The sequence below is a fragment of the Fistularia commersonii genome, chromosome 10 (assembly GCF_037954325.1).
Source record: "Fistularia commersonii isolate RoL2024-O1a breed Wild chromosome 10, RoL_Fcom_v1.0, whole genome shotgun sequence".
Classification (NCBI taxonomy): Eukaryota; Metazoa; Chordata; class Actinopteri; order Syngnathiformes; family Fistulariidae; genus Fistularia; species Fistularia commersonii.
The window spans coordinates 2,149,003-2,173,893 of record NC_141293.1 but is presented as its reverse complement, the minus strand read 5'-3'; the positions used below and the strand labels follow the sequence as shown (position 1 = coordinate 2,173,893).

General features: G+C 39.4%; 3 protein-coding genes across 5 annotated transcripts in view; 1 reads left to right on the top strand and 2 right to left on the bottom strand.

Annotated features, from left to right (window-relative positions):
* Positions 1-3,549, bottom strand: part of cacna1aa (calcium channel, voltage-dependent, P/Q type, alpha 1A subunit, a) — a 92,960-nt gene extending 89,411 nt beyond the window's left edge. For both annotated transcript variants that reach the window (XM_086153229.1, XM_086153230.1), the window contains exon 1: positions 3,138-3,549. In XM_086153229.1, coding sequence (XP_086009355.1) covers positions 3,138-3,475 — 338 coding nt within the window. In that variant the 5' untranslated portion in view covers positions 3,476-3,549. The remainder of the gene's footprint in view (positions 1-3,137) is intronic.
* A 7,736-nt stretch (positions 3,550-11,285) lies between these two features.
* Positions 11,286-16,596, top strand: alkbh7 (alkB homolog 7, RNA demethylase). The gene is made up of 4 exons (XM_086153208.1): positions 11,286-11,698; positions 13,499-13,672; positions 13,800-13,924; positions 14,625-16,596. The coding sequence occupies exons 1-4, from the start codon at positions 11,426-11,428 to the stop codon at positions 14,743-14,745; spliced, it is 693 nt and encodes a 230-aa protein (XP_086009334.1). The 5' UTR covers positions 11,286-11,425; the 3' UTR covers positions 14,746-16,596.
* Positions 16,226-23,889, bottom strand: gtf2f1 (general transcription factor IIF, polypeptide 1). 2 transcript variants are annotated; one of them, XM_086153205.1, is made up of 14 exons: positions 23,867-23,889; positions 23,274-23,345; positions 22,547-22,593; positions 21,744-21,816; positions 21,475-21,668; positions 21,210-21,380; positions 20,072-20,277; positions 19,586-19,733; positions 19,441-19,496; positions 19,241-19,372; positions 19,061-19,131; positions 17,540-17,681; positions 17,315-17,456; positions 16,226-16,447 (listed from the first exon to the last, which is right to left on the bottom strand). In XM_086153205.1, the coding sequence occupies exons 2-14, from the start codon at positions 23,283-23,285 to the stop codon at positions 16,243-16,245; spliced, it is 1,599 nt and encodes a 532-aa protein (XP_086009331.1). In that variant the 5' UTR covers positions 23,286-23,345; positions 23,867-23,889; the 3' UTR covers positions 16,226-16,242. The 2 variants fall into 2 exon arrangements, with proteins under 2 accessions (XP_086009331.1, XP_086009333.1); XM_086153207.1 differs by lacking the exon at positions 23,867-23,889 and adding an exon at positions 23,619-23,811.
* Positions 23,890-24,891: the final 1,002 nt, after the last annotated feature.

Sequence of the window (24,891 nt, the reverse complement as noted above, 5' to 3'; positions counted from 1 at the left end):
ACGTTTCCAACACAGCTCAGTGGACAAATATTAATATTTAATTTACGTTATCGTGATTAGCTTTTAGCCTCCTAGCCTTCCCTGACTGTATGCTGCTGTCACAAGGACATGTTATGTAAATTTAAAGGGCCCCTAAATAGTGAGTTCACAATTCTCAGAGATATTTATTGTCAGATCATATTTATATCTAAAAATGGGATATGGTCAATGTGATGAATAATAGATAGGTTGATAGATATAGACCACTCTATCATTTCTTTACTGTGATTTCAACCTGTTACATGAAAATAAATCATCTGCTGAGTTCACACAATCCTTTATGCTGTCTGTGCCCTGCAGTTACCTGAAATAACCTGATGATTGATCAAACGCTCAATGATCACTTCTTCCGAAACAAATGTCTCGACTGACTCGGGTTTTGCCATATTAGATTGGATTAACAGTGTGATTAGACTTTTTAGAAGCAGATTTAAACATAAACTATATCTTACTACGGCTGTGAGTTGTATGTCTGACATATCTTGATGTATTACTAATCCATGTGCTAGTATGGCCTGAATTTTAGCTCTATCGATATGGGGATGTTTGGTATAATAAACTTTTAGAAAAAAAAAAGGAACAGTTAGAGTTTCTGGCTCCGAAGAACAATCTGCATTACTTACGCACAAAAGATCATTATTGAATCCTGACACAAGTATATGAACTTTGCAAGGGTTGAAATGTTTACCATGCAGTAAAAGGTACATAACTTAAGTTGTTTTTTTTCATATATTCTTGCAAAGTCATGTGAATAGATCCATATTCTGAACATGTGTGTGGATAATTTCATAATCCATAATTCTTAGGGACCCTCATTGGCTGTGAGAACTGAACTGCCACGGTTGCTTATTGGGTGGCTCATCTCTGAATATGACCATTGCAATTAAAAAAGTAGTAAACAATCCCCAAGCAGCTTAATTCAGACTATCACAGACATCGAAGCAAACATATCACTAATCACTGATGTGCTCAACCGCAAGGCTTGTGAAGCTCAGAGAACGTGTTCAGCAAATCCTCAGGTGAAATTGCTAAAGGAGGTACAGTTCTACCCCTAAAGCTGTTGAAACAATAGATTTCCAATAAACTTAATTTCACAACTTCTCTCAACACAATGCCTCTCGCTGCACTTGTGCTTAAGCGTTGTCCGTCATGGGTGTCCAGGTTAGATCCTGCCTCTTCTAATACCAGTGCTGATTAACACATCTAGATACATAGGATACTCAGGATCCTGAATTGAGATATGGAAGGGCCACACTTTTCCTTGTTGATTGTTAAAAGACTTAAAAATGCATGATGATATCGAATAAGAACTGTCGATGGCTGTTAATATAATAGGTTTCATGGAAACCAAAATCTCTAATCGCAGATCTGCTTCCGCGAGGGTGTTACTCCGGATCTTAATGAATGTTCTCTCTTTTTGCGACTATTATTTAAATGGATATGCAATAGCTGTGTTTTTTTTTTTTTTTTGCAATTTCACAAGAAATTCGCTGCACTGAAAAAGATTTATAGCTCACATTTTCTCAACAATATATTTATTCTACCTTAACAAAAAGCATCCCCGACTATTAGCTGAACCCTGAATAGTATTTTGCTTACTAACCATACACATATGATAATGATCCAGAGGCAATAACAGCATGATTCATCCTATTGTGCCACCCTATTAGGCGCTAGTTTGTGGACTGTCCATCTAAATGCACATGCACGTTAGAATGTTTTAGAGACGCCAAGGTTATTCCTGGATATTCATCGAGAATCCAATGAAGCCCCCTGGGATTAATCTACTGTTATAGGCATAATAATGCATTAAAACACAGTATCTGATGAAAAATTAAAGTCGAAAATGATGTTGTACTCATCATCTTCCAGTTATGACATGGCTGCATTATCTATGTCCTTATTTATCTATTTGTCTATGTATTGATTTTTGGAAATTGAAATTCGGGAGTTCATGGACTTTGCAGTTTTGCTGACACGCGTCCGTCACTCAGACGTTGAATAGATGTGATTCAGAGACACTATAAGGAGCTCCTACATTTCAACAGAGCAGACCAATTAGTGAGGGTAGTTATGTCACAGCTCGAGCATCAGCATCGATCAGTGCAACCATTACTCTGATTTCCACTCTGGTCATTAACACTGAAACTTGTTTTCAAAAAGACATACGCCGATTCTGGGGATAAGAAAAATCACTTGCTATTTTTCGTGTTCTGCAGGCAATGGTACTTTAAGACTGGGATTCAGGGGAATGACAGGGAATTGAACACAGGCTCAAGCTCAGATCCATTCATTCATTCACGTGAATGCTGTGTGATTGACAGAGCAAAAAAAAAAAAAAGAAAAAACAAAATGGGGATAAAATTGCACAAATGAATCGACTTCAATAATCACAGATAATAGCTCTTTCGTTTCGTCTCAAACATATCCACAATAACTGGACAGCCACCTGCACCATGGTGATATGGGGATGGAAACATACAGACGTGCACGCCCGCACACACATATTGTAGCTGCTCTCTCATCTCTTCGCCACCTCTCCCCTTTCCTCCACCCTCCATCCCTTTCTCCTTCTCCTGTTCCTCTCTACCCGTGCGTGGCGCTGAGCCCTTTACTTCCCGTGCTGACATCAGCAACCAGTAGCGCCCCCTAGACATCCCTCCTCCTCCTCCTCTTCCTCCTCCTTCCTCGACCAAAAACACACAATCACACGCGCGCACGCGCTTTCACGCACGGCACACACCTTTACCCACAGGCATTGCACATCGAGGAGGTCCCCGAGCGGTTTGACGCGAAAAATGACTGACGAATGGGACTGACGGCGATCAAAAAGCCTCGCAAACGGGTTGGGGGAGGGAAGGGGTGTGAAGGCCCTTCCTCTTAATGAACTATAAATGTCGTGTTCGTGTGGACACGGCTGACTTACGTGGGTTTGGCCTCTGCGTGTCCCTGTTGCAGCTCTGCCACCAGCCTGATGCTGGTCGTGGAAGGAGGGGGTGGGGGTGGGGTGTTAAGGGAGGGGATGGATCCGTGTGCGCCTACCTGGCCGTGCAGGCCGACGGCAGCACCTGCCACTCACCGCACAGGTAAAAGGATATGGCCATTCGGTGATCTTTTTGGCATATTTTCTCACGAAGTTATCCTCACTGAAGATGAACAGCGAGCGGTTGACGGTGAAGCAGTTCTGGCGCACAGGTATGGGGTTATAGAGGGCCATAGTCCGGGCTCTCTGCGCCATCGACTGCTTGTACATTCTCTGGGCCCCGGGACCCCCCGGGGGGCCGTGCCCGTGCCCATGTCCGTGGCCGTGCCCGTGGCCGTGTCCGTGAACATGTCCGTGGGGTCCTCCTTGTCTACCCCCACCGCGGCCGCCGGGGCCCCCTCCGCCTGGCCCTCCGCCATACCTTGCCGGCACCTCGTCCCCGAACCGCGCCATTCTGTGGACACCGAAAGCCAATCTTCACGAAGCAGCGGAGAAGGTGACCAATGCTCAGCTGTGCAGCCGCACAACATTACATCCCATCCGGATCGGAACGTCTTACGTGCACGACGGGTTGTTCTAAGGGTGCGCTGATCGCCGGCATCGGGCGGGCGGTCCGAATGCGGCCGTCGGTTTCAGCAGACGAGGACGCCCATGCACACGGTCCCCCCCGTCTGTGCGCGTCTCTGCCAGCGGCCGATTGGGGATGTGCGTGAATGAAACGTGCGGTCGGTGGGCCGGCTGTTCGCACGGCGGGTTCCAGCTGCGGGGTCTCTTAGTCCCAGTCCCCTCTCATGCAAAGCGGGATGCTCCCCCCAACGTGAGATCGTGGGGAGTTAGTTATCATGAATGTTTAATGTCCTCCATGGTTCATGCCTGTATCAGAGCGCACCGCGGCCTCCCGCGCCTCCCGACCGTCTATTTGTTTGCTGTCATGACGGCGTGAAGGCTAATGACAAGACACAAATATATATATATATATATTATAAAAAAAAATTTAAAAAAAATCACACGGGCCTTGATGAATAAGATTCTCACAAAAACGCTCGAGAGGTGAAAAAAATCAACAGCCGTCAGCGGCCAGATGTTAAATTTGGCATTTTACAAACGTCGAGATTAAAACTGCATAAATGGGGAATTCTTAATACGATTATTTATTTATTTTTGAAACAGCCGCAATGTTTAAAACGTTATATGGCAAAAAAAAAAAAAAAAAAACGTGTCTCCCCTCACCTTATTACCAGTGCGCTCTGACAAGCCTGGAGAATGGTGACATTTGAGATCCGCTACTCGAACGCCAGAAGCGGGGACGAGGATGGAAACGCCGTGCGCCTTCGAAATGTCCGTGTCATCGTAGTGGAGATGCAAGAGTCTCGGACGAATCGAAAAGCATCCGCTCCCGTCGCAGCACCTGCGCGGCCATCCAGAGGCTGAGGCTGAGCCCGAGGACACACACACACACACACACACACACACACACACACACACACTCACACACACACTCACACACACACACACACACGTCGGCGTCGTCAAAGGCAAGGATGTGACGGCCGCCTCTTACAACCTCTCATGATCCCGCTTCGGCCGCCTGGAGAAGCAGCAGTGCCGGCGGAGTCCCGAATAGCATCCCCGCCCAGAAAAGTCTGCCTTGGTCCGCACCCGATGAGCCCGAATGTCCTGGCGGAGCGTCCTTTCTCTCTCTCATCGGAGACGGCTGGTGCGATCCTCTACTCGCCGACGTCCTCCCTCTACACCGGGGAGGGGGCGGGGGAAGAAGGGGGAGGGGGACAGACGGACGGATGGATGAACGGACAGGTGAATGGATGGAAGCAGAACCGAAAAGGAGGGGTGGATGGGTGGGTGGAGGAGGAGGAGGGGGGGAGGGGTTGGGATTTTGTCGATGAATTAAACAATCGGCCGTCGTGGGATGACGGTTTTTTTAGGGAGGTGTGCCGGGAGCAGCGGCGCACGACTCACGGGGCTCCAACTTGCAGACATGTGTGTGTCACGGACGGAGGCACCGTCTTTCGCCTGTTTTATGGGTGGGTGGGTCGGTGTGTGTGTGCCGGGGGGGGGGGGGGTGTCAGGCTACAGTCGTGCACACACACACACACACACACACATTGGACACATTTGGGGAAGGGGGGGGTCGGAATACAGTCCAGTAGATTCGGATCTCCCGGGAATCCGAATCGATTTCACCCACTGTGGAAAGACAAAACCCCCTCTACATGCATGCTGTGTGTGTGTTTCTATATAACTACGTGCACACGCAGGCTGCTGCTGGCGCGGATGCACCTGCAACTCGGGCTGACGGTGGCCACGCGCACGCCCGTCGTGCACGTCCAATGCGCGTCAAAGCACACGCTATCTCGAGTCTGCGTATGTTTGTTAGGGGGTGGGGGGGCGGGAGAGGCTATTCTTAGCCTCAGCCATTTGGAAATTAATGGACGAAGAGAGCGCCGCTTGGAGGATCTCCTCTCCTTCTTTCCCTCCACCCTTTTTCTTCTACTCTCATTCCCTTCCCTTTTGCTTTCGTCCTCGGCAAACTCACCCGGAGTGAAACTGGCAACAGTCACATGACTGCAATAGCGTCAAAGACCACGACTTCCACCCAAAAACGTTTGGTGCGAAAAAAAAAAAGGTAGCGCCGATAATATGATAATAAGGCACCCCCTACTCCCACCCAAGACGCAGCCACACCACCACCACCATCATCATCATCCATTATATGACCTAATTGATTGACTCCAGAAATAGCCACCTCTTTGAATGGGAAATGGTTGTACATATCTGGATTTTAAGGGTGACCGGGAGAATTAATTCACCTCTCCGTGAGGTTGGGTCGGGAGAGGAACCTTCCGCGGGCGAACGGCGATCGATCACCACCGCGACCTTAAACGTCTATGCGATATGCCGGAGAGGGATCGGTTCACATTGTATGTCCACCTCATGCACGCTTCCGCAGCGTGAGTGAAGATCAACCCGGTGCAAGGGCAAGCCGTTAAACAGACAGACAGAGACTTATATATCTATATACATTTTGCAAGAATTTGTAAATACTGAAGAAATTAGCCAGAAATTTGGATGGATGGATGGATGGATGGAGAAAGATAGATAGATAGATAGATAGATAGATAGATAAGATAGATAGATGGATAAGATAGATAAGATAGATAAGATAGATAAGATAGATAAGATAGATAAGATAGATGGATGGATGGGATAGATAGATAGGATAGATAGATAGGATAGATAGGATAGATAGGATAGGATAGATAGGATAGGATAGATAGGATAGGATAGATAGGATAGGATAGATAGGATAGGATAGATAGGATAGATAGGATAGATAAATAGGATAGATAAATAGGATAGATAGATAGGATAGATAGATAGGATAGATAGATAGGATAGATAGATAGGATAGATAGATAGGATAGATAGATAGGATAGATGGGATAGATAGATGGGATAGATAGATGGGATAGATAGATGGGATAGATAGATGGGATAGATAGATGGGATAGATAGGATAGATAGATAGGATAGATAGATGGGATAGATAGATGGGATAGATAGATGGGATAGATAGATGGGATAGATAGATGGGATAGATAGATGGGATAGATAGATGGGATAGATGGGATAGATGGGATAGATGGGATAGATGGGATAGATGGGATAGATGGGATAGATGGGATAGATGGGATAGATGGGATAGATGGGATAGATGGGATAGATGGGATAGATAGGATAGATAGGATAGATAGGATAGATAGGATAGATAGGATAGATAGGATAGATAGGATAGAAAGTAGACATGTAAACGCTGTGGAGAACACACTTTAGGACCATGGACAGCGACAGTGAGCCGTACATGATGGAGCGTGAGTAAAGCATGCATCCATTATATACAGTAAATAATCATTCAATTGTTCATCATCACACACACAGCTGTGTCCAGTGTGTGTGGATGTCAAACTATGATACCTCCCCACTACAACCTAATAAAAGGGTGTGTCTGTGTCTTGATGTAGAGCCATGTAGGAGGTGTACTACTGCTGCATTTTTTCCTTCCCTTGTCATCAAATTGTAACTGAAAATGTGACCATATTGCAAAACAGTGTCCTCATCTGGGGAGGATGAAGTCAATTTCACTGAATAATTACTATTAGTTGTTTAGATTTTCTCCCCAGTGGATCCCTGCAGGATCACGTGTTCTGCCTGGGGCTGCAGGGATGTCATTATTAAGTCTGAACTTACTTCCAAATATAGCTGCATCATAGCATGTTGCATTTGCTAATTTGGTTTCAAATATGTATGGATATCAAACTTCAAACATTTTAAAAGTTTACACTCTTAAAAGCAAGTACATTTTTGAAAAAAATAAAGAATATGCAGACATTTGGTCTTATATTCTGTTGCTGTCATTTGCCTTTTTCAGCTAAAAGCTTGTTTCTAAAAATGAGCGTCTTCATCAGTGGGCAAAGTGTCAAAAAAGGCTTAAAAAAAGGAAATTAATTCCACTATTTGTCCACAGAGGTGGACCTCTTACCATCTGGTCCCTTGACTTTAAGAGATGGGGTATCCTGTTGTTTTATCCAGCTAAAGCTCAAGTAAAACCTGGGCTTTGAATACTTTCAGTTCACAGAAATATTAGACTCATTTCATACGAGTATATTTTTTGCCATGAACAGATTGCATTTTCTTTTTCCTAATGTAATCCTGTTTTTGAAAGTGACCACTGGTGAATAAAGATGTGTATCCATTTCACCTTTGAAACCAAAATGTTACAAATCCCCACATTTGTCTTGAAAAAAAAAGGAAAGGAAAAACACATTGTTTTTTTTCCCCAACACATTAGTGTGTCCTGTTGACTTAATCACTCATAATCTATTTTAAACTTGAAATTCACTGGATCCAAGAATGACTTGGATTGAACAACCAGATGTTTGAAATGGTTGAGAGAACTTCAAGAGGATTTTTTTAAATTAATTTTTTCGATCTAATAAATTAAAGTCGTTTGCACTTGAAAAATATTCACAAATTACTTTCTAGCAGATAATGAAAATGCCTGAATTCAATCAATTGTTGAAAAAGCAAAAGTATTCATGGGGATAGCACACATTTGTGTTTGATATTGAATTTTGTTCAATTTTGTTTGTTTGATTCACTCATTATTAGTCACTAACACCACAGCCACATGAAACATTACATGCAGCCTTTCTCGGTGGCTTACTGGTACATTATGCTTGAATTCTGCGATCCGTTCTCAGAGTATAATGGGATATCGGCCTCCAGTGCAGGTTTCAAACCATTTACCTCCTCTGTGAGAGTTTTTGCCTTTGTCGTGTGTCTGCAAGAAGTTATAAGAGAGGGTAGCTGTGTGTCTGGATCTCAGAGGACAGGGTCTAAAAAGGAGTGTTGTGACTCAATGATTCATAAGACTGAATAATTTAATGCTGAGATGCATGTAGAGCAGTCCGCCCCTGCTGAACCCGCTGCTGCGCACAGCGGCATGTAGACCCACATCCCATTGCCCGCATGACCATATTGTGGGCCGCCGTATGCACCAGGTCAGATATGTAGTGCTTTTTCACAGTTGTATTCACATACAGACTACAGTGAAGTCAGGTGAAGAGTGAGGTGACCATCGATTATGTCACAGAATCACATGCTCTCCTTTTTTTGACGCCACATCGAATTTTAGAACTAACTGGTGCAGATATTAGATGACAAATCATTATTCAGCCCGTTGATATCAACCTGTCACATGTACGGGACAACATTCGTTCTGCCATACATCAGGCGGAGGGTCTCGAAAAATTAAATTTATATGTTATGGGGAAAAATACTATTTTAATAGCACAGAATAAATCAATTCTGAAATTTGATGTTTCCTTTCCTAAAATTTTGAGTTAGTTGTTATAAACTAATCACAAGTTTCCCGTATTGAAAGTGGGCATGGTATGACAACGTTTAAATTTGGCTCAAATTCTTTCTGATTCAGTGCTTTTTTTTTTTTAAATTCAGTTTTCCCAATATAGGGAAAACTGAATTATATACGTATACAATATACGTATATAGGTACCTAAATCATAGCAAGTTGGACTGTTAAGGAGAATAGATAGCAGCTAGTTGAATCAAACCATACCATTTTTGGGAAGAAAGACAATTATGAAGATTTTAAAATGACATGTGAAATTTGCAGAGTGTGTCAAAATGAAAAAAAAAAAAGAAAATCTACAATCACATAAATGGTTACAATGCTAACCACTGAGAACTGGACTTCATTTTATAAGAGTGTAACTCCTTGAGTCTGCTGTCTGTAAGCTCGGTCAGTGAGCATCCACAATACAAGTTACACACCCCTCCCCAACCCCAAAAGCGCACGCGCACACACACACACACACGCGCACACGCACACACGCACGCGCTCACACACGCACGCGCTCACACACGCACGCGCTCACACACGCACGCACACACATATATATATGCACAACTGATGCAACGGCAATTAATTGTTGGATGTCAGCCTTCTGCCCCCCAGCATTGCATTCATTCAGCCATGATGAGTGTTTTGGCTTCATATTCTAATTTCCAGTTGATTCACAGTGTTATTATCGGTCAGTTTGGCCTGGAGGCATCATTATATCCTCTGTCGAATCACGCCGTTTAAGTGAGCGTCAACATATCAGAGAGGTGGCCGGTGGAAGGTACATGTATATGATATACATTCATTTCATGAAAAGCTATCACATGAATGGACTCCCATGAAAAGTAAGTTTGGTGGCCTAGAAAGTTTTCAGTCAACTGAAAAAAGTCCAATGCATTTTTAAATATCTAGAACTATTAACTTGGACATACATACTGTAAGTAGGGTGAAGAACAGCATGTCCAGCTCACTCTTCTTGAGGCTAATTTCTCCCTTCACTGTTACCCAGCTTTAATCGACCTGTATCAAGTAGAAAAGAAAAGATTTGATATGAGGTTAAACAGGATTCCCCATCTTTTTTTATGCAGGTTTGCCTGGATACAAAAGCAGAGGAGAGACTGCTGGGAAACCTGTCCTTAGTGGTAAGTAGGTCAGTGATTTTTTTTTTTTTTGAGGGGACAATCTCTTGTGAGGATGAAGTCACCACTTCACACTGCGCCGCTGCTTTCTCTTATTATACAAAAGCCATTAATCTTTTCATTTTAAGGCATGATATTATTATTCACATTGAGAAGAAAAAACCAATATGGCAATAATTATTATAAAAAGCAAGTGATTACATAAAATTAGCGTTTTCTTTCTCATAGTCTGGGAAGTATGATGTTTTTGGTTTATTTCGCCCTGTTTTGGACAAGATACCAAGAGTAAATGACTCAAAAATAAGCAATTGCCAAAAACAAATGAAAAAAGCCAACTCTGCAAGTCATTAGCCGAAAAAAAATAGATCAACCAACATTTGGCCACTAGTCAAATAAAAATTTTATCAAGAAGTGGCATCTAATAGTGCAAGACATTATCTGAAAGTCATGAAATGATCACCACATAGTTAGAAAGAAACACCTATAAAATAGCAACAGTTATCCTAAATGTCACGGGGAGAAAGTTTCAAGAAAACCTAAAATCAATAAAAATATACCAGAAAATGATAATTTAGTAGATGAATAAATTAGAGAGTAAAACAAAAAAACTACCAAAACTTGCAAACATGGCCCCTTAAAATCAGAGAGGGAAAGAAATCCTATTTGAAAATGTAGCACTTATGCTACCATGTTTTGTTTCCTAAAAAATTAAAAAAAATACAACAATTCAGAGGAAAGAAGATAAATCTAATTCAAATAAGCAATATATTTGTGAAATAATTGATTTGATGAATCTTACCTTAGGGACTTCTTCTAAAACATGAGCACTGCTGGTCTTCAACATTATGAGCTCTGCTGCCATTCACAGGTCACATAAAAGAACTGCAAGTCACAGGGTTTGAAATCATATAAGTAATATAACGCTTAACAAACATTTATAAATACAAAAACAAATAATAACTTTAATACATTTACTTGGGCAAACCTCAGATACTTAAGTCCATCAAAGGATTTTTAGGATTCGAACGTCTCAGTTGGACCTTTACAACCGCGATATTTTCAGATAATTCTAATGTAAAGCCAATGACATTTTTAAAGAAAAAAACTATTTTAATCTTTCTATTTCATCATTTTCTTATTTATTCGTTTAATTTTTTCATGCGAAACAAACTCCGCACCACTTGGTGGAGGTAGTGTGTATTTACAAGTATATTAAACATCCAACATGGTGTCCGTCGAGAGCTTGCTAACATATTAGCAACAAATAAAACTCGTTTTAAAGAGCGTGTAACGGAGTAAACCGAATATATTCGACGGATAATAATGAAAAGATTATTAACAGTCGCGAAATATACACATAAACCAACCGTCTGCTCGGTTACCGGGCGGTTTTTGGTCTGCAACGCCAGCGGCGGTTCGCTAGCTGCTAGCAAACGGCCGTTCGTCGTAGGTTCTAGCCGGGAGTTGGAGCGGAGCCTCGGCTCGCAGGTGGAAGTAAGAACCGGCTTCATTAGCGAGGAGGAGGAGGAACACCTGCTGAGGGAGATCGAACCGGGCTTGAAGAAAAAGCGCTACGAATTCGATCACTGGGACGACGTATGTTTGCAAAATATTAAATAACTGTTAAAATTCAAAGTGTTTATTGTCGTAGAAGACAGTCTGGAAACGTGTTTCCACTTTCTTTACAATGAAATTCTTGCTAGGCCGGAGTGTTATCATGAAATCAATAACAAACACACTGTTGAAGCCAGATGTAACAGTGCACAGAAATTTAAATATACCGCTCAAAAACAAACAAATATATAAAATAAAGGGAACACAGTGTAACTCCAAGTTAATCACACTTGTGTGAACTCAAACTGGTCAGTTTGGAAGCAACATTGATTCATTTTAAGGACATTAAATCAACGTTGGATCTGCCTGTAGTGTGTTTTTTCCACTTAAATTTTGAATGTTAATCCAAATCTCTATGGGTTTATACATTGGATTTGCTTTTAATATGTTTGTGTTTTTGTTGTCAGCACATTCAAATCTAGTATTTTTTTCCCTGCATTTTTATTTTTTATTGTTGAGCAGTGTAATATCTGCAGGATGTGCAGTTTTAAATAAGGTATCAATGTTTACATTTCAATTGGCACTATTTTTGTGTGGTTTTGTTTTGAGCACATTCAACTATTTAATGAACAAAATATTTAATAAGAATATGTCATTTATTTGTTCATATCTAGAATGTGTTCCTTTTATTTATTTTTTTGAGTAGTGTATTATAAGCAAGTTGTGCAGTTTCAGTGTATCAATGTTTACATTGATACAAGTATCAGTGTTTACGTTTCAATTTTCACTATTTTTGTGTGATTTTGTTTTGAGCACATTCAACAATGTAAAGAACAAATTATTCAATAATTCTATTTCGTTTATTCATTCACATCTAGGATGTGTTCCCTTTATTTTTTTGAGCAGTGTGGCATTTGCAGGATGTGCAGTTTTAACAAAAAAGAGTGCAATTCAAATTAAAATGTTAACACAAGGTTCAAGTTGAACATAATTTGTATGTATGCTTATTTTAATAACTTGCATAAAATCCATTCATGAGGGGGTGTAGAATTTTAGTTTGTTGTTTTATGAGGATCATTTGTCAACATATCACCTTAAAATGTTGCGTTTAACAGGAAATCTTCGGTTTTACAATTTAATCTAAATAAGCTCACTTGACACAGCCCATTCCATTAGCGTATTTCCTAATTTAAAGTCTATTTACATTCAAGATCATGCTTGAAACTGAAAATATATTCTAAGATATATATATTTTTTAAATATACATGAAAACATCTGACAGAAATGATAAAAAAATCACCCCAATAGTCAGGATCCCAAACTTCAAGCACATGCTTTCATGTAAGAAAACCTGGATAACCCTGATGTTATCATGTTGTCTTTCACAAGAACACAATATATAATATATATATTTTATTTTTGTTTTGATCATTTTTGTGTTATTTTGTTATTAAAAATCATAAACTAGGAAAAATATAGAATTCTACTGAGATTCATGACTTTATACACTCATTTGTCAAGTCACTATCTATTCCCCTTATTCTGCATATCTATCTATCTATGTGCTTAGTGTTTGTATGTGTGTATGTAGATACAATATAACTATATATATTGTGTATATATAAATGTGTGTGTGTGTGTATACAAACACACAGTATGTATAAAATCCACAAGCTTTTATTTATTCTATGTTTTGATCATTGTAAGGGCTTAATTGGTTTGGTCTTCAGATTTTTTCATATTTGTATTTATTGTTGCCTCAGATTGCCATCATTTAGTTAAAAGTTCGATGTGTCCGAAATGAGGGTTGAATGTTTTTGGTGTGTACCTCCTCACATTTAGGCAATTCATGGGTACCGAGAGACTGAGCGTCTGACTTGGGGAGCAGCGTGTGAAGCAGTGTTGAATCGCGTTCGATCCGTGGCGTTTACCGACGGAGGCCAGCTCCTCGGGCCTGTGCACGTACTGGATCTGGACAAGAAAGGATACATCAAACCTCACATTGACAGTGTCAAGGTAGATCTTTTTTTTTTTTCTCAACATGAATAGTCACACTAAAAAAAAAACAACAACTAGGAATAAGATTGTCACACTGTGTGATGAGTTCCAGGCATGCTTTCATATTGTCTGCTGTCATCTCAAGTTCTGTGGCAGCACCATCACCGGGCTGAGCCTCCTGTCAGATAGCATCATGCGGCTGGTGAAGGACGACGATCCCAACCAACGGCTGGACGTGCTGCTCCCCCGACGTTCCCTTTACATACTGAGGTGCAGCATCTAATGCCGACGGAGCATGTTTGTAATGAAAATGTGCTGCCCAGTCACTGGTCAGAACCTGACAAGAGGACTTAAAAACAATATTATCATGCATACAGCCTTCGGTTTCAAAGTAAAACTAAGATCACGTTATAAAATGAAAGCTCAACCCTGAAATCGGACAAAACACACAGGTTATTAGTGTGAGTTGGGTTATTGATACTAGATATCTTTAGAAATGGTTTAGCTCTGCCGTTGGGGATTATTTCTTGTTTGTAATTGTGTGCTGTACGTTTTTTCAAAGAAAATTCAGGTGAAGATAAAAATGAAACGTGATGTGACAGAAAGAAGAAATACACAGTAGTCCTCGAATTAGATGTCCTATCGGGCTTGGTCAGATTTCTAATGGACATCGAGTGTATAAAGTAATGTTTTATTTTAAGTTGGATTTATTCACCGAGAACGAATAAGCAGTTCTCAGTTTTATGTAGAAAAAGGCTTACAGTTCCAAAATAATCAATGGAAAGTTACAGCGTGTGTAAGTGTGATTAATTGTATGTGTTGAAAGGAAACAATAGTTTAGTTTGTAAGGGTACTATATTTTAAAGAGATACATAGCCGCATTTCCTCATAAAAAGTGCTATTGTATTATTTATTATGTAACCAAGATCAAGAAAGAGAAGGTTCAATCTTGTTTCCTCCTTTCCCACAGGGATCGGGCCAGATACGACTTCACCCACGAGATCCTAAAAGATGAAGAATCTGTGTTTAACGGACGGCGGGTGGAGCGACAGCGCAGAATCTCTGTCATCTGTCGGAACATCCCGGGTTGAACCCACATCGGGTCGCAGACGCCATCAGGGACTCACTGATTTCCTGGCATCTTGTTGTTTTTGCACTAAAATGAAAGCGTCGGAGCAAAAAGGCGATTAGTGAGCGATCACAATCAGTAACATGTGCCTCTCATTATTTATTCTCTTTCATTTTAAAACAAAAATACCATTCTATGGTATTTTTGGTCATTTGGAACATCTCACATGTTGGAATATTCCTTGGATTTGGGTTTTCGGCATTGTTAATTTAAACTCTGTATGACTGACATTTAATTGTGAAGGATCGTGGGCACTTGAGAAACATTTGCAATTTGCTTAGTGATGATTTATTTTTATATAAAGTGTCACAAAAGTGTTCATGGCCACGCCGGTGCGCAAAATGATGCAGTTCATACCTGAAATGCTGCAAACCTGCAGTCTTTCCTGGTGCCAGCAGAGGGAGAATCCACCTCATTTACCTGAAAATGGAAGATTGATTGTACTGAAGTCAATAAGTGAATGATGTAAATATATTTTAAGTGTTTGTGTATTTCATGTTCCCTTCAATCACGTCAATGTAATTCCGGAGCACATAAGCAAAATCCCAAAGAATCATCAACGAGCTTAAAGATAAAGTCAAGACTTTACGGATTTAGATGTTTCTTCTTTTTCATTTTTAATCTGGAGGTTCTCTTTCTCACACCGGTCACTTGAAAAACCAGTTTTGGTTGCCTGCTCTTCCTTCACAGCAAGGAATTAAACTATAATGAAATTAACCAGATAGTTAAAACATTCACATTCTTCTCAAGGGATAAATGTATTAAAGCAGACAATTTATAGCAGCATTTAAACATTTTCCTCAACAAATGACACAACTTGCTGTTCAGATAAATTATGCACTAGAAGGTTTTTTTTTTCCTGCAGGCTGATAAATGCTTAAAACAACTCATACAAATGTACAGTTTGAATGGGGATTTGCCTACAGATGCAAATGTGTTCAGTTTGTTTAAAATACCAAACCTTATCTTTTTTTAAATCAAATGTCAAACTGTACTTGTATTAGTGTTAAAACAAAATTAGCTTTTTTTTTTTTTAATCGTGTCGATAAGGATTGCACGTTTTTGACCTGAAAGCGAAGTGGGATGGGTTAATGAAAGACAAAAGAATATTTTTGATTTTATTATTTAAAAAAATGAATCTAAGAAAAAAAGAAACACTCACCATGGTCTAGGTTAAATCATTACTCATGAAGCAGGACATACAGATACTGAGCAACAATTACAAACATGGTTTCTGTTTAATCTGAAATCTAATCAAGCGCAAAACAAATTAAGGATGGGAAACAGAAACACTTTACCTCATCAGGAGACAATATCATTATCTTGGTAGTTTCTTGTTTAAACATTTTAAAAAAACAGACGTGACCCATTTTTAAGAAAACTCCTCAGAAGGTTCTTTCCTTCCAGTTCCTCCCTTTTCTCTAGTCACCCTGTTCCTGGCCTTTGTTTTTTTTTTTAATTATTCAGTGAGGTAGAAGTGCATTTTCTCATTGATGTTTTTGCGCTCTGGATTGAGGCGCTTCAGGATCTGGGCCAGGGCGTTAACGGTCTTCTCGCTGCTCAAGCCTGTGCGCTTCGTCTGGAACTTCTTCAGCAGGTCTTTGGTGGTCATGGGTTTACGAATCAGGTAGCGGCGGACCGCCTCCTCTGTCAGCTGCACGTCACTGCGGGCCGAAACATAGCGACGTTTAATCGGCATTAAAAACATCCTTATTGAGCCGCATTTTGTAATAACGGTGCATTTTGAAATAAACGTCCAACATGTAATAACTTTTTCATTTCATTTTGTAATAAAGCCGCATTTTGTAATAAACTGCCGCATTTTGTTATAAACTGCCCCAACGCATTTTGTAATCAATTTTGCCGCATTATGTTATAAGTTATTACATTTTGAGATTATTACAAAATGCACTTGCAACTTTTTTATTCTCTAGGAAATGTAATAACATGGAATTTATAGAATATTCTCTGTTAATGGAACCTGTGAATAGTGTACTGATAGTAATTGCTAAGTCCTGCTACTAGGCTAATACAGTGATACTCATAATAGGCCTAGCTTTTACAAATACTTTTAAGTAAAATAAAATACAATTAACAAACTTATGCTTTAGAATTGTTATTACATAATGCACCATGTTATTACATTTCCTAGAAAATAAAAAAGTTGCAAGTGCATTTTGTAATAATCTTCTCAATATGCAATAACTTATTACATAATGCAGCAAAATTTATTACAAAATACGTTGGGGCAGTTTATTACAAAATGCGGCTTTATTACAAAATGAAATGAAAAAGTTATTACATTTTGGACGTTTATTACAAAATGCACTGTTATTACAAAATGCGGCTCAACATCCTGAGTGATCTGATCACAAGTGAGCCGTTTATCACGATTTAACCGAAAAGAACGAAAAGCTCAGAGTAAAGTTGATGATGAAGGATTTTGCTCAAAATTTTGCTAAAAATTGTTCTTTTCCAATGTGATGTGATCATCCGTTAAATTCCTGGAGAAAGTTTAGTGGATGAAATACCTGGAGCTGGGGGTGGATTTCCCGGACGCCGGCTGAGGTGTGCTCTTCCCCGAGGGAACGGGGCTCTGGCTGGCGGGCTCCATCTTCAGCCTCTTGGCAGCCGGCGACTCGGTGCCTGGACCCTGGTTCTGTCTTTTACCTCCTGGAAAATTCGAGGTTCAATTTGAAATGATAAATGAATACGAAGTTCCACGTCAGGTTTGTCGAACGTCGGACGTAAACAACCTTGCTCTAGTTTGCTGGCAGCCGCACGCAGTGTGTTGGAAGTGGAGGCGGAATCCATGGATGGGGTCCCGGGGCGGCTGCCTGTTCTGGAGCTTCCTGCAGAGCCGCGGCCGCCGCCGCGCTTTGGAGGTGTTCGCTTTTTCTGGAAAAAAAAAAAAAAACTTTAAATACAGTTACTAATACTGACTATGATCCACAATCATGGAACACTGAGAATTTACATTAAAAAGGTCTTGATGCCTACTTCAGGTTATTGTTTACTCTTTAAATAAAAGCTCAATACGATCTTAAAACGGTGCAGAACCGAAAGCTTCAGACGGCTATCAAACTGTGGTGAACTGAGGTGCATCTGTGCTGCTTCCACCCATTCACATGTCATGCCTGAACTCTGCTCTTTCTTATCCTTGTTGGTCCCAGCCCGCACAAACCCTGCCTATTTTTGTTTATATATTTTATTCTCGTCATTGCTGTTGTCACTCTATTTATATTGTCATTTAGTTCACCCTCACTGTTCCTTTATGTTGTTATTATTATCCCTGATGTTGTTGCTGCTGTCGTGGACGTCTTGCTATCCTCTGTCTTCTGTTCTTTTATTTATATTTATATTCATATTTATTTTCCTTTTTTATTTTTTGACAACCGTCACGCTGCTGTGACAAATCCATGGGGATCAATAAAGTTTATCTTAATTGAACTTAACTGAACTTAACTCAACTCAACTTAACTGAACTTAATTGAACTTAACTTAATTGAACTCAACTCAATTCAACAACTGAATTGAACTGAACTGAACTGAACTGAACTTAACTTAACTTAACTTAACTTAACTTAACTTAACTTAACTTAAACTTAACACCTCTTGATTGCCTTGCATTGAGATTATCATGGTTTTCTATGAGCACTGAGGGGGGGAATCTGGGAATATTCATTCAATTGTGGAATTGTATTTGTTGTAAGACACGACTCGCAGTGTCAGAAAATGATGTCTCGTATGTGACGAGATATTTTCAGACATCTGATTCATAGCAGGTTTACTTTCACGTACAAATGCAGCCTTCTGTGCATCTAAGAGTATGTACTTCCTTCCTGCTTTATTAATTAATTCGTTGAGCAGTTTAAAAGTTACAGAGACAGAGGTAAGATCTCACAGACATCCGAGTTTGATAAAATTATCCCAGCTCAATCATTTGTGTACAAGCGTTGTACATCTACAAGATTTTTGTGCCCAGTTTGTTTGTAAGTAAAGCAGATGTACCAATAGCATGGCATGGTTAGGTAGTTTTTAAATTTGAGAAACATTATTATAATTTTTAAAGTTTTAATTTGTTCTTTGATTGTAAAATTTGAATTTCAAGCTAAGCCGATATATTCATTCCATGGCATACAGACATGAGGCGTATTATTATCTTTGGTATTGAGGAATAATAATGTGTCATCATAGAAAATCTCAATTTTTCATCTCGCGCAGTCAATACAAGACGCAAAACATCCGCTTCCTCCTCCGTAAACAGAAAAAATTACCATGAACAAAGCTGAGGCCGTCTCTCCCTCGATGTCGCTGTCGTCTGAGCTGTCCGATTCCCCGCTGCTGTCTGAGACACACACACACACACACACACACACACACACACACACACACAGTTCATCACTATGCTGACGTTTGTCAAGATGTTGAATCCCAACTTTTGATGAAGTCTGTACCTTTTTTCTTCTTCTTTTCCATCTGCACCGGGGTTTTCTTTCCCTCCTCCTCCTCTTCCTCCTCCTTGGCCTCCTCTTCATTTTGTTTCTCCTCCTCGCTCTCCTCCTCACTTTCAGACGCCTCATCAATCCCTATGAAAGAAACAAAAAGAAATAAAGACCGGACATCGGCGCCATTGAGCCGACGAGTCCGGTCCCACCTTTTGGAAGGTCTTCTCCTTTGCTGGGTTTCCCCTTTTCTGGTTCTTCTTCTGAACTGCTTGTGGAAAAAGACAAAAAAAAAGTGCATGATAATGCAGCCCAAATCTATTTTTCCAATGCGTTTCCCACCGTCGAGTCTCGAACCTGCTTTCGTCCGACATGTAGTCCACCTCCAGACCTTCGTAGTCGCCGTCGTCGCTGTCTTCCAGAGCCTCTTTGTCACTGCTCTTTTTCTTCTTCTTTGCTTTTCCTTTGCCGGTGTCCTTCTTTGCCTTCGTCTTGCCCTCTCCATCTACTCAACGAGAAGTTTTATCACATGTTGATGTTTTTTTTTTGGTAGAGTTTGGAAAAAAAAATGAGAAAAAATTTATTTTACATATAACAAAAAAAAAAAACGTCTTCTCGCATGCAATGAGGTGATGACGTGTTCTGAGGAAAAGCTTTTTTTTTTTTTTGCTGGAAACAAATTAGCATTTTTTTGGCCTGCAGATTTTTTTTCCAAAAAGTCCAACTTTTTTTTTTTTTGATCCAGCGATCCAGTTTTTTTTTTTTTAGTTAATATTTAAACGTCTTCGTTTTACACACAAACAAAATGCTTATGTTACGCGAAAGGCGTGTTTTTCTCCCTACCTTCCCCCATGCTGCTGTCGCTGTCGTCACTGCTCATCTCCAACTCGTCTTCCAGGTCGTGAATACGCAGGTCTCCCCCTTTCCCGGCCGCCTTCTTCTTCTTCTTCCCCGATTTGTCGTTCTCGTCGTCCTCGTCATCCCCGCGCTCCTGCTCCCGCAGACGTCTCTGCAGCATGATGCTGAAGTGGTTTACCACCTTGTTCCTCCTGGACGGAGAGCGAAAAAGCCGGCTTTTGACTATTTGAATACGTTATTTAAACCGGTTAAAATCATTTGCAGGATTTTTTCCCCACTTCACTTTGTTACTTAGGTATACTTGCAAATATAACAGGAGACCAATAAAAAGCACGATTGATAATATCTCTGTTTGTTAATTTTTAATTTAATTTTAATTAATTTTTTTTTACAATTTAATTTTCAATTCATCTTCCTTCAGCCAAGAGGAATATTCAAATCTTTGTACTTTTTAAGACCTTAAAACACTGTATAGCCTTAACTTTGACACTTTATATTTTATTCGTATTTCTTACTCTCCCTCCTTCCTACTATTATCTATTATTGTTATGTTTTACTTGAAACTCGCACAACAATTTCCGTCGGGATAAATAAAGTTGTTCTTATTCTTATTCCTATTCTTATTCTTAACCCTGCATTTTAAACGTCACAGGTAGCGGCTGGTCATTTATTTTTTAGGGCTGTCGCTGAAAAAGCGCTTCTTTTTCTCCCTCCTTCCTACTATTATCTATTATTGTTATGTTTTACTTGAAACTCGCACAACAATTTCCTTCGGGATAAATAAAGTTGTTCTTTTTCTTATTCCTATTCTTATTCTTATTCTCAACCCTGCATTTCAAACGATACAGGTAGCGGCTGGTCGTTTATTTTTCAGGGCTGTCGCTGAAAAGGCGCTTCTTATTCTCCCTCCTTCCAACTATTATCTATTATTGTTATGTTTTACTTGAAACTCTGGCACAACAATTTCCTTCGGGATAAATAAAGTTGTTCTTATTCTTATTCTTATTCTCAACCCTGCATTTTAAACGTCACAGGCAGCGGCTGGTCATTTATTTTTCAGGGCCGTCGCTGAAAAGGCGCTGATCTGTGCGTAAAAAGCTTTTGGCTGCTTTTCCTTCCTCACCGGCCCCACTCTTCCTCCGCCTCCTCTGCGGTGAGAGTCCGATGCTTGGCCAGAGGCGTGAAGTTATACCAGCCGTGAACGGGGAAGGCCTCGAAGGCTCCGTCGGGACACTGCGTGAAGATGTAGTAGGATGCGTTTTCTGTAACGCCGCCCTTCTTTAGACCTTTGAATCTGCGGGACACAGAGCGAAATCTGGTCGCACACACCGAAACAAACGAATCTCCTCCGAACGCCATTCATTGTTCCAACTCGGTATTTTCTTCACCTCTTTCCAGCCTTGCCGTTGACTTTGAGAATCCAAGGTTGGTCCTCCACTCTGAACTCACGCGTGACAATACCGAACTTCTTCCTGCGGGCCTCCTCCCGTTGCTTCTTGCCGAATTCACTGCCGGCGGCGCCCTCGACCGTTTCTTCTTCGCCGTATATCCGCCTGGCACTCATGTCTCTCTCCATGCGAGCCTGGACATGCAGAAATCGTGAACGGAGTCGACCAAGTTGGCATTATTTCCTGTGGAGCGCAATTGTTTGACTCACCTGTGTCCACGTTGAGCAATTGACTCTGTCTCCGGCATTGAAGGCCATGATGTTGTACTTCTTGCTGGTGTTTCTTTGGGGTGAAAAAAATAAAAATAAAGACAGCCATTGAGGAGTGATGATTATTACAAATGAGTTGCAAAAACAAAACACTCTTGGTATAAAATGAAAGTTTACTTGCTTGGGCATATTTGTGGATACATTAAGTGAGACAAAACTAAACAAAACAAAACATGTCTTATTAACATCGTTATTGTCTCAAACTAACAAAGTCAATTTCACGACTATGAATAAATTTAAAAATTATCCCAAAAAAACTCTACAAATATTTGTAATTTCCTGTCTCTACAGGATATCATTATACTATAAAATAAAGCTTGCAAATGTCCCTTCATTTATTTTTGCTAATTATATGGCACCTGATTGATTTTATCATCATTGGAAAATCCCATTAAAACATTTGCAACAAAGGAAGAATATATTGAAAAGAACATAAAAAAAAAAAAAAAAATCTGGTGGGGCTCATCAGGCTTCGAAACCTGCGGGTGCTCCTTGAAAAAACTCACAATATTAGATTTGCATTATTAGAGTTTTTATATATGAAATTGAGGAATACTAGACATACTATTTGTATTAGTGTCAAATTGATAAAGACCAGTAATACGTGCCTCAGCAACTTGATAGTTACCTCTTATTAAGCATTACTGGCAAAGAAATTTCAAAATGAAACTTTATTTCAGTATAAGATATATTTTTTTCTAAAGGTATTTATATGTGAGTCAGTGTAAATATAAGTTACTCACTTGGGGACTCTTACGGTGTATTCCGTTCCCGAGGAACTGCTGTTCCCCTGTGAACACACACATCACTTCAAATTTACTTGGATATTTATATTTATAACTTGACCCTCTCGGCCCAAATCTAATATTTAGAAATTTTGATCTTTTTAAAGCAGAATGCAAAGAATATTCAGACGTAATATCAATAAACACTGTATGATCGGTTATGACGTTATAGCGCCAATATAGAAAGGCAAATACTGGTTATTGCGATAATAGCTGCTAAATTATAGTTCACATTAGTCACTGGTTCTTGGTGACGTGAACGTTTTTGGTAAAATAAAGATCTGCACAGGTATTCTCCTCATTTGACCGCACCGAATTTGGGTGCCTACAAAAATCCAAAAGAACTAATCTAAGAATCAATGATAAGATTTTCAAACTATGAATGGATTCAAACAAAGAGGTGATTTCAAATGGCAGGTGAAATGCGAAGGTAAACAATAAGAGCAGGGTGTCTGACATTTGATCTGATATTCCATATTCATAGTGAAATATTAAATATAAATACAGTGTGCATATCCCACAGTTGAGGTTCATGTTCTCGTGACAGAAAATACAGTAAGATCCCTGTGATTGCTAAAAATGAGCCCGACTTTAGGATTAACTTAAGAACATTATAAAATTTAATAATAGAATAAAAGGCTGTGAAAATGATGTCAATCTGGGCTCGAAGTACAGTCATGCTTACCAGTGACGTCATGTTTTAAGGTCCGGACTGACTTATTGCATCAACGTTCAAATTCAGGAAAGATCTATAGAACTATAGAAATAAAAATTAAGAGATTGCATTAAAACATTAAATCTATCAAGTTTAATCTGAACTGTAAGCACACATCATCGGGAAATTACTTCATTACGTTTGGTTAAAAGTACAAGCTAGCTTGGTTAAAAGTACTGGCTAGCTGGTCACAAGTAATCGATGTAGCCAAATGTTAAACAAAGTCTTCGTAAAAGAATAAACAAAACAAAACATCAAATGGACATTAAATAAAGCTCGAAAACACCTTCCAGACCAACAAAAAAAAAAACACACCAGAAAACTAAAGGAAGGTTGATATTGTTAATTTCCACAACCCAAGATTGGTGTGCACCGGCAAAATTAGCAGCGATGCTAATACATAACAACTACACAATAAACAAGACGATTTTGCAAATTCTCTATAAAAACGCTCATCAGCACATAAACTCAGCTAAGATCTATGTGCAATGAAATAAATGAGGTACAAATATAAACATGAACCTCCAGTCCTACAGCTTTAGAAAACATTGTCGTTGACTTACCCGGTGTAGTCCGTTGTTTTATTCGTTCAACGGAAACCTGGGAAGGAAGCTTGGTTCCGCTTAGCAACAACAAAAACATCCATTAAAATAATATAATAGTGCTAATAATAATAATAATAATAATAATAATGCTTCATAATAAAAATGGTAAAAATTAGAAAAATAAGGGTAATCATTTAGATTTTTTTTAATAATAATATTGGCTAATAATCTTTCTCATTCTATTAATCTATTCATCTTGTCATTATATTGTATTACTATGTACAAAATTCAAGCACAAATAAGCATGAGAATAAGAATAAGAATAAGAATAAGAATAAGAATAAGAATAAGAATAAGAATAAGAATAAGAATAAGAATAAGAATAAGAACATATTGTTATTAATATTGTTCATTATTATCATTGGATATAATTTAATAATATCATTATTATTATTGTATTTCAATCCCTACTGACATCTCTTATCAACATTTCTTGTCTCATCTCATTTAAGTATTTGCCAAACGTCTCTGCTTCAACCAAAGCCTTTTTTTTTCTCAGAAGAAAATTGATTTGCATTGGTTTTTGCATTGGTACCGAACCGTACAGGTACAATTTTTGGAAGTTGTGCAAATGTACCATCAGCACACAAAGTGCACTGAGGCACTGTGCAGAGCGAAACCTGCCATGATGTTTTGCAGTGCTGTTTTAATTCTCCTGGGTGAGTTAATTTATATTTCATTTTAAGGGTTACATCTTTTCATTTGTTGGAATTTTTGTTTTTAGCTTTTATCTATAGCTTAATCTTATAAATGTGTATTGTTGCACCACCTGTACATTGGACAAAAAAAAAACAAACAACTAAAGACTTTGTTTTTATAAACTTTCTAAATAAAATTTCAGATTACTTTTCTGGGATGAAAGTCACAAGGAAAAGTCTGTGTTTAGTAGAAATAGCAATGTTTGAATTTGAAAGGAATTTTATGTATAATATCTATGAATATGTTCTGTATATGTATTTAAACCAGAGCATTTCTTTCCTTGC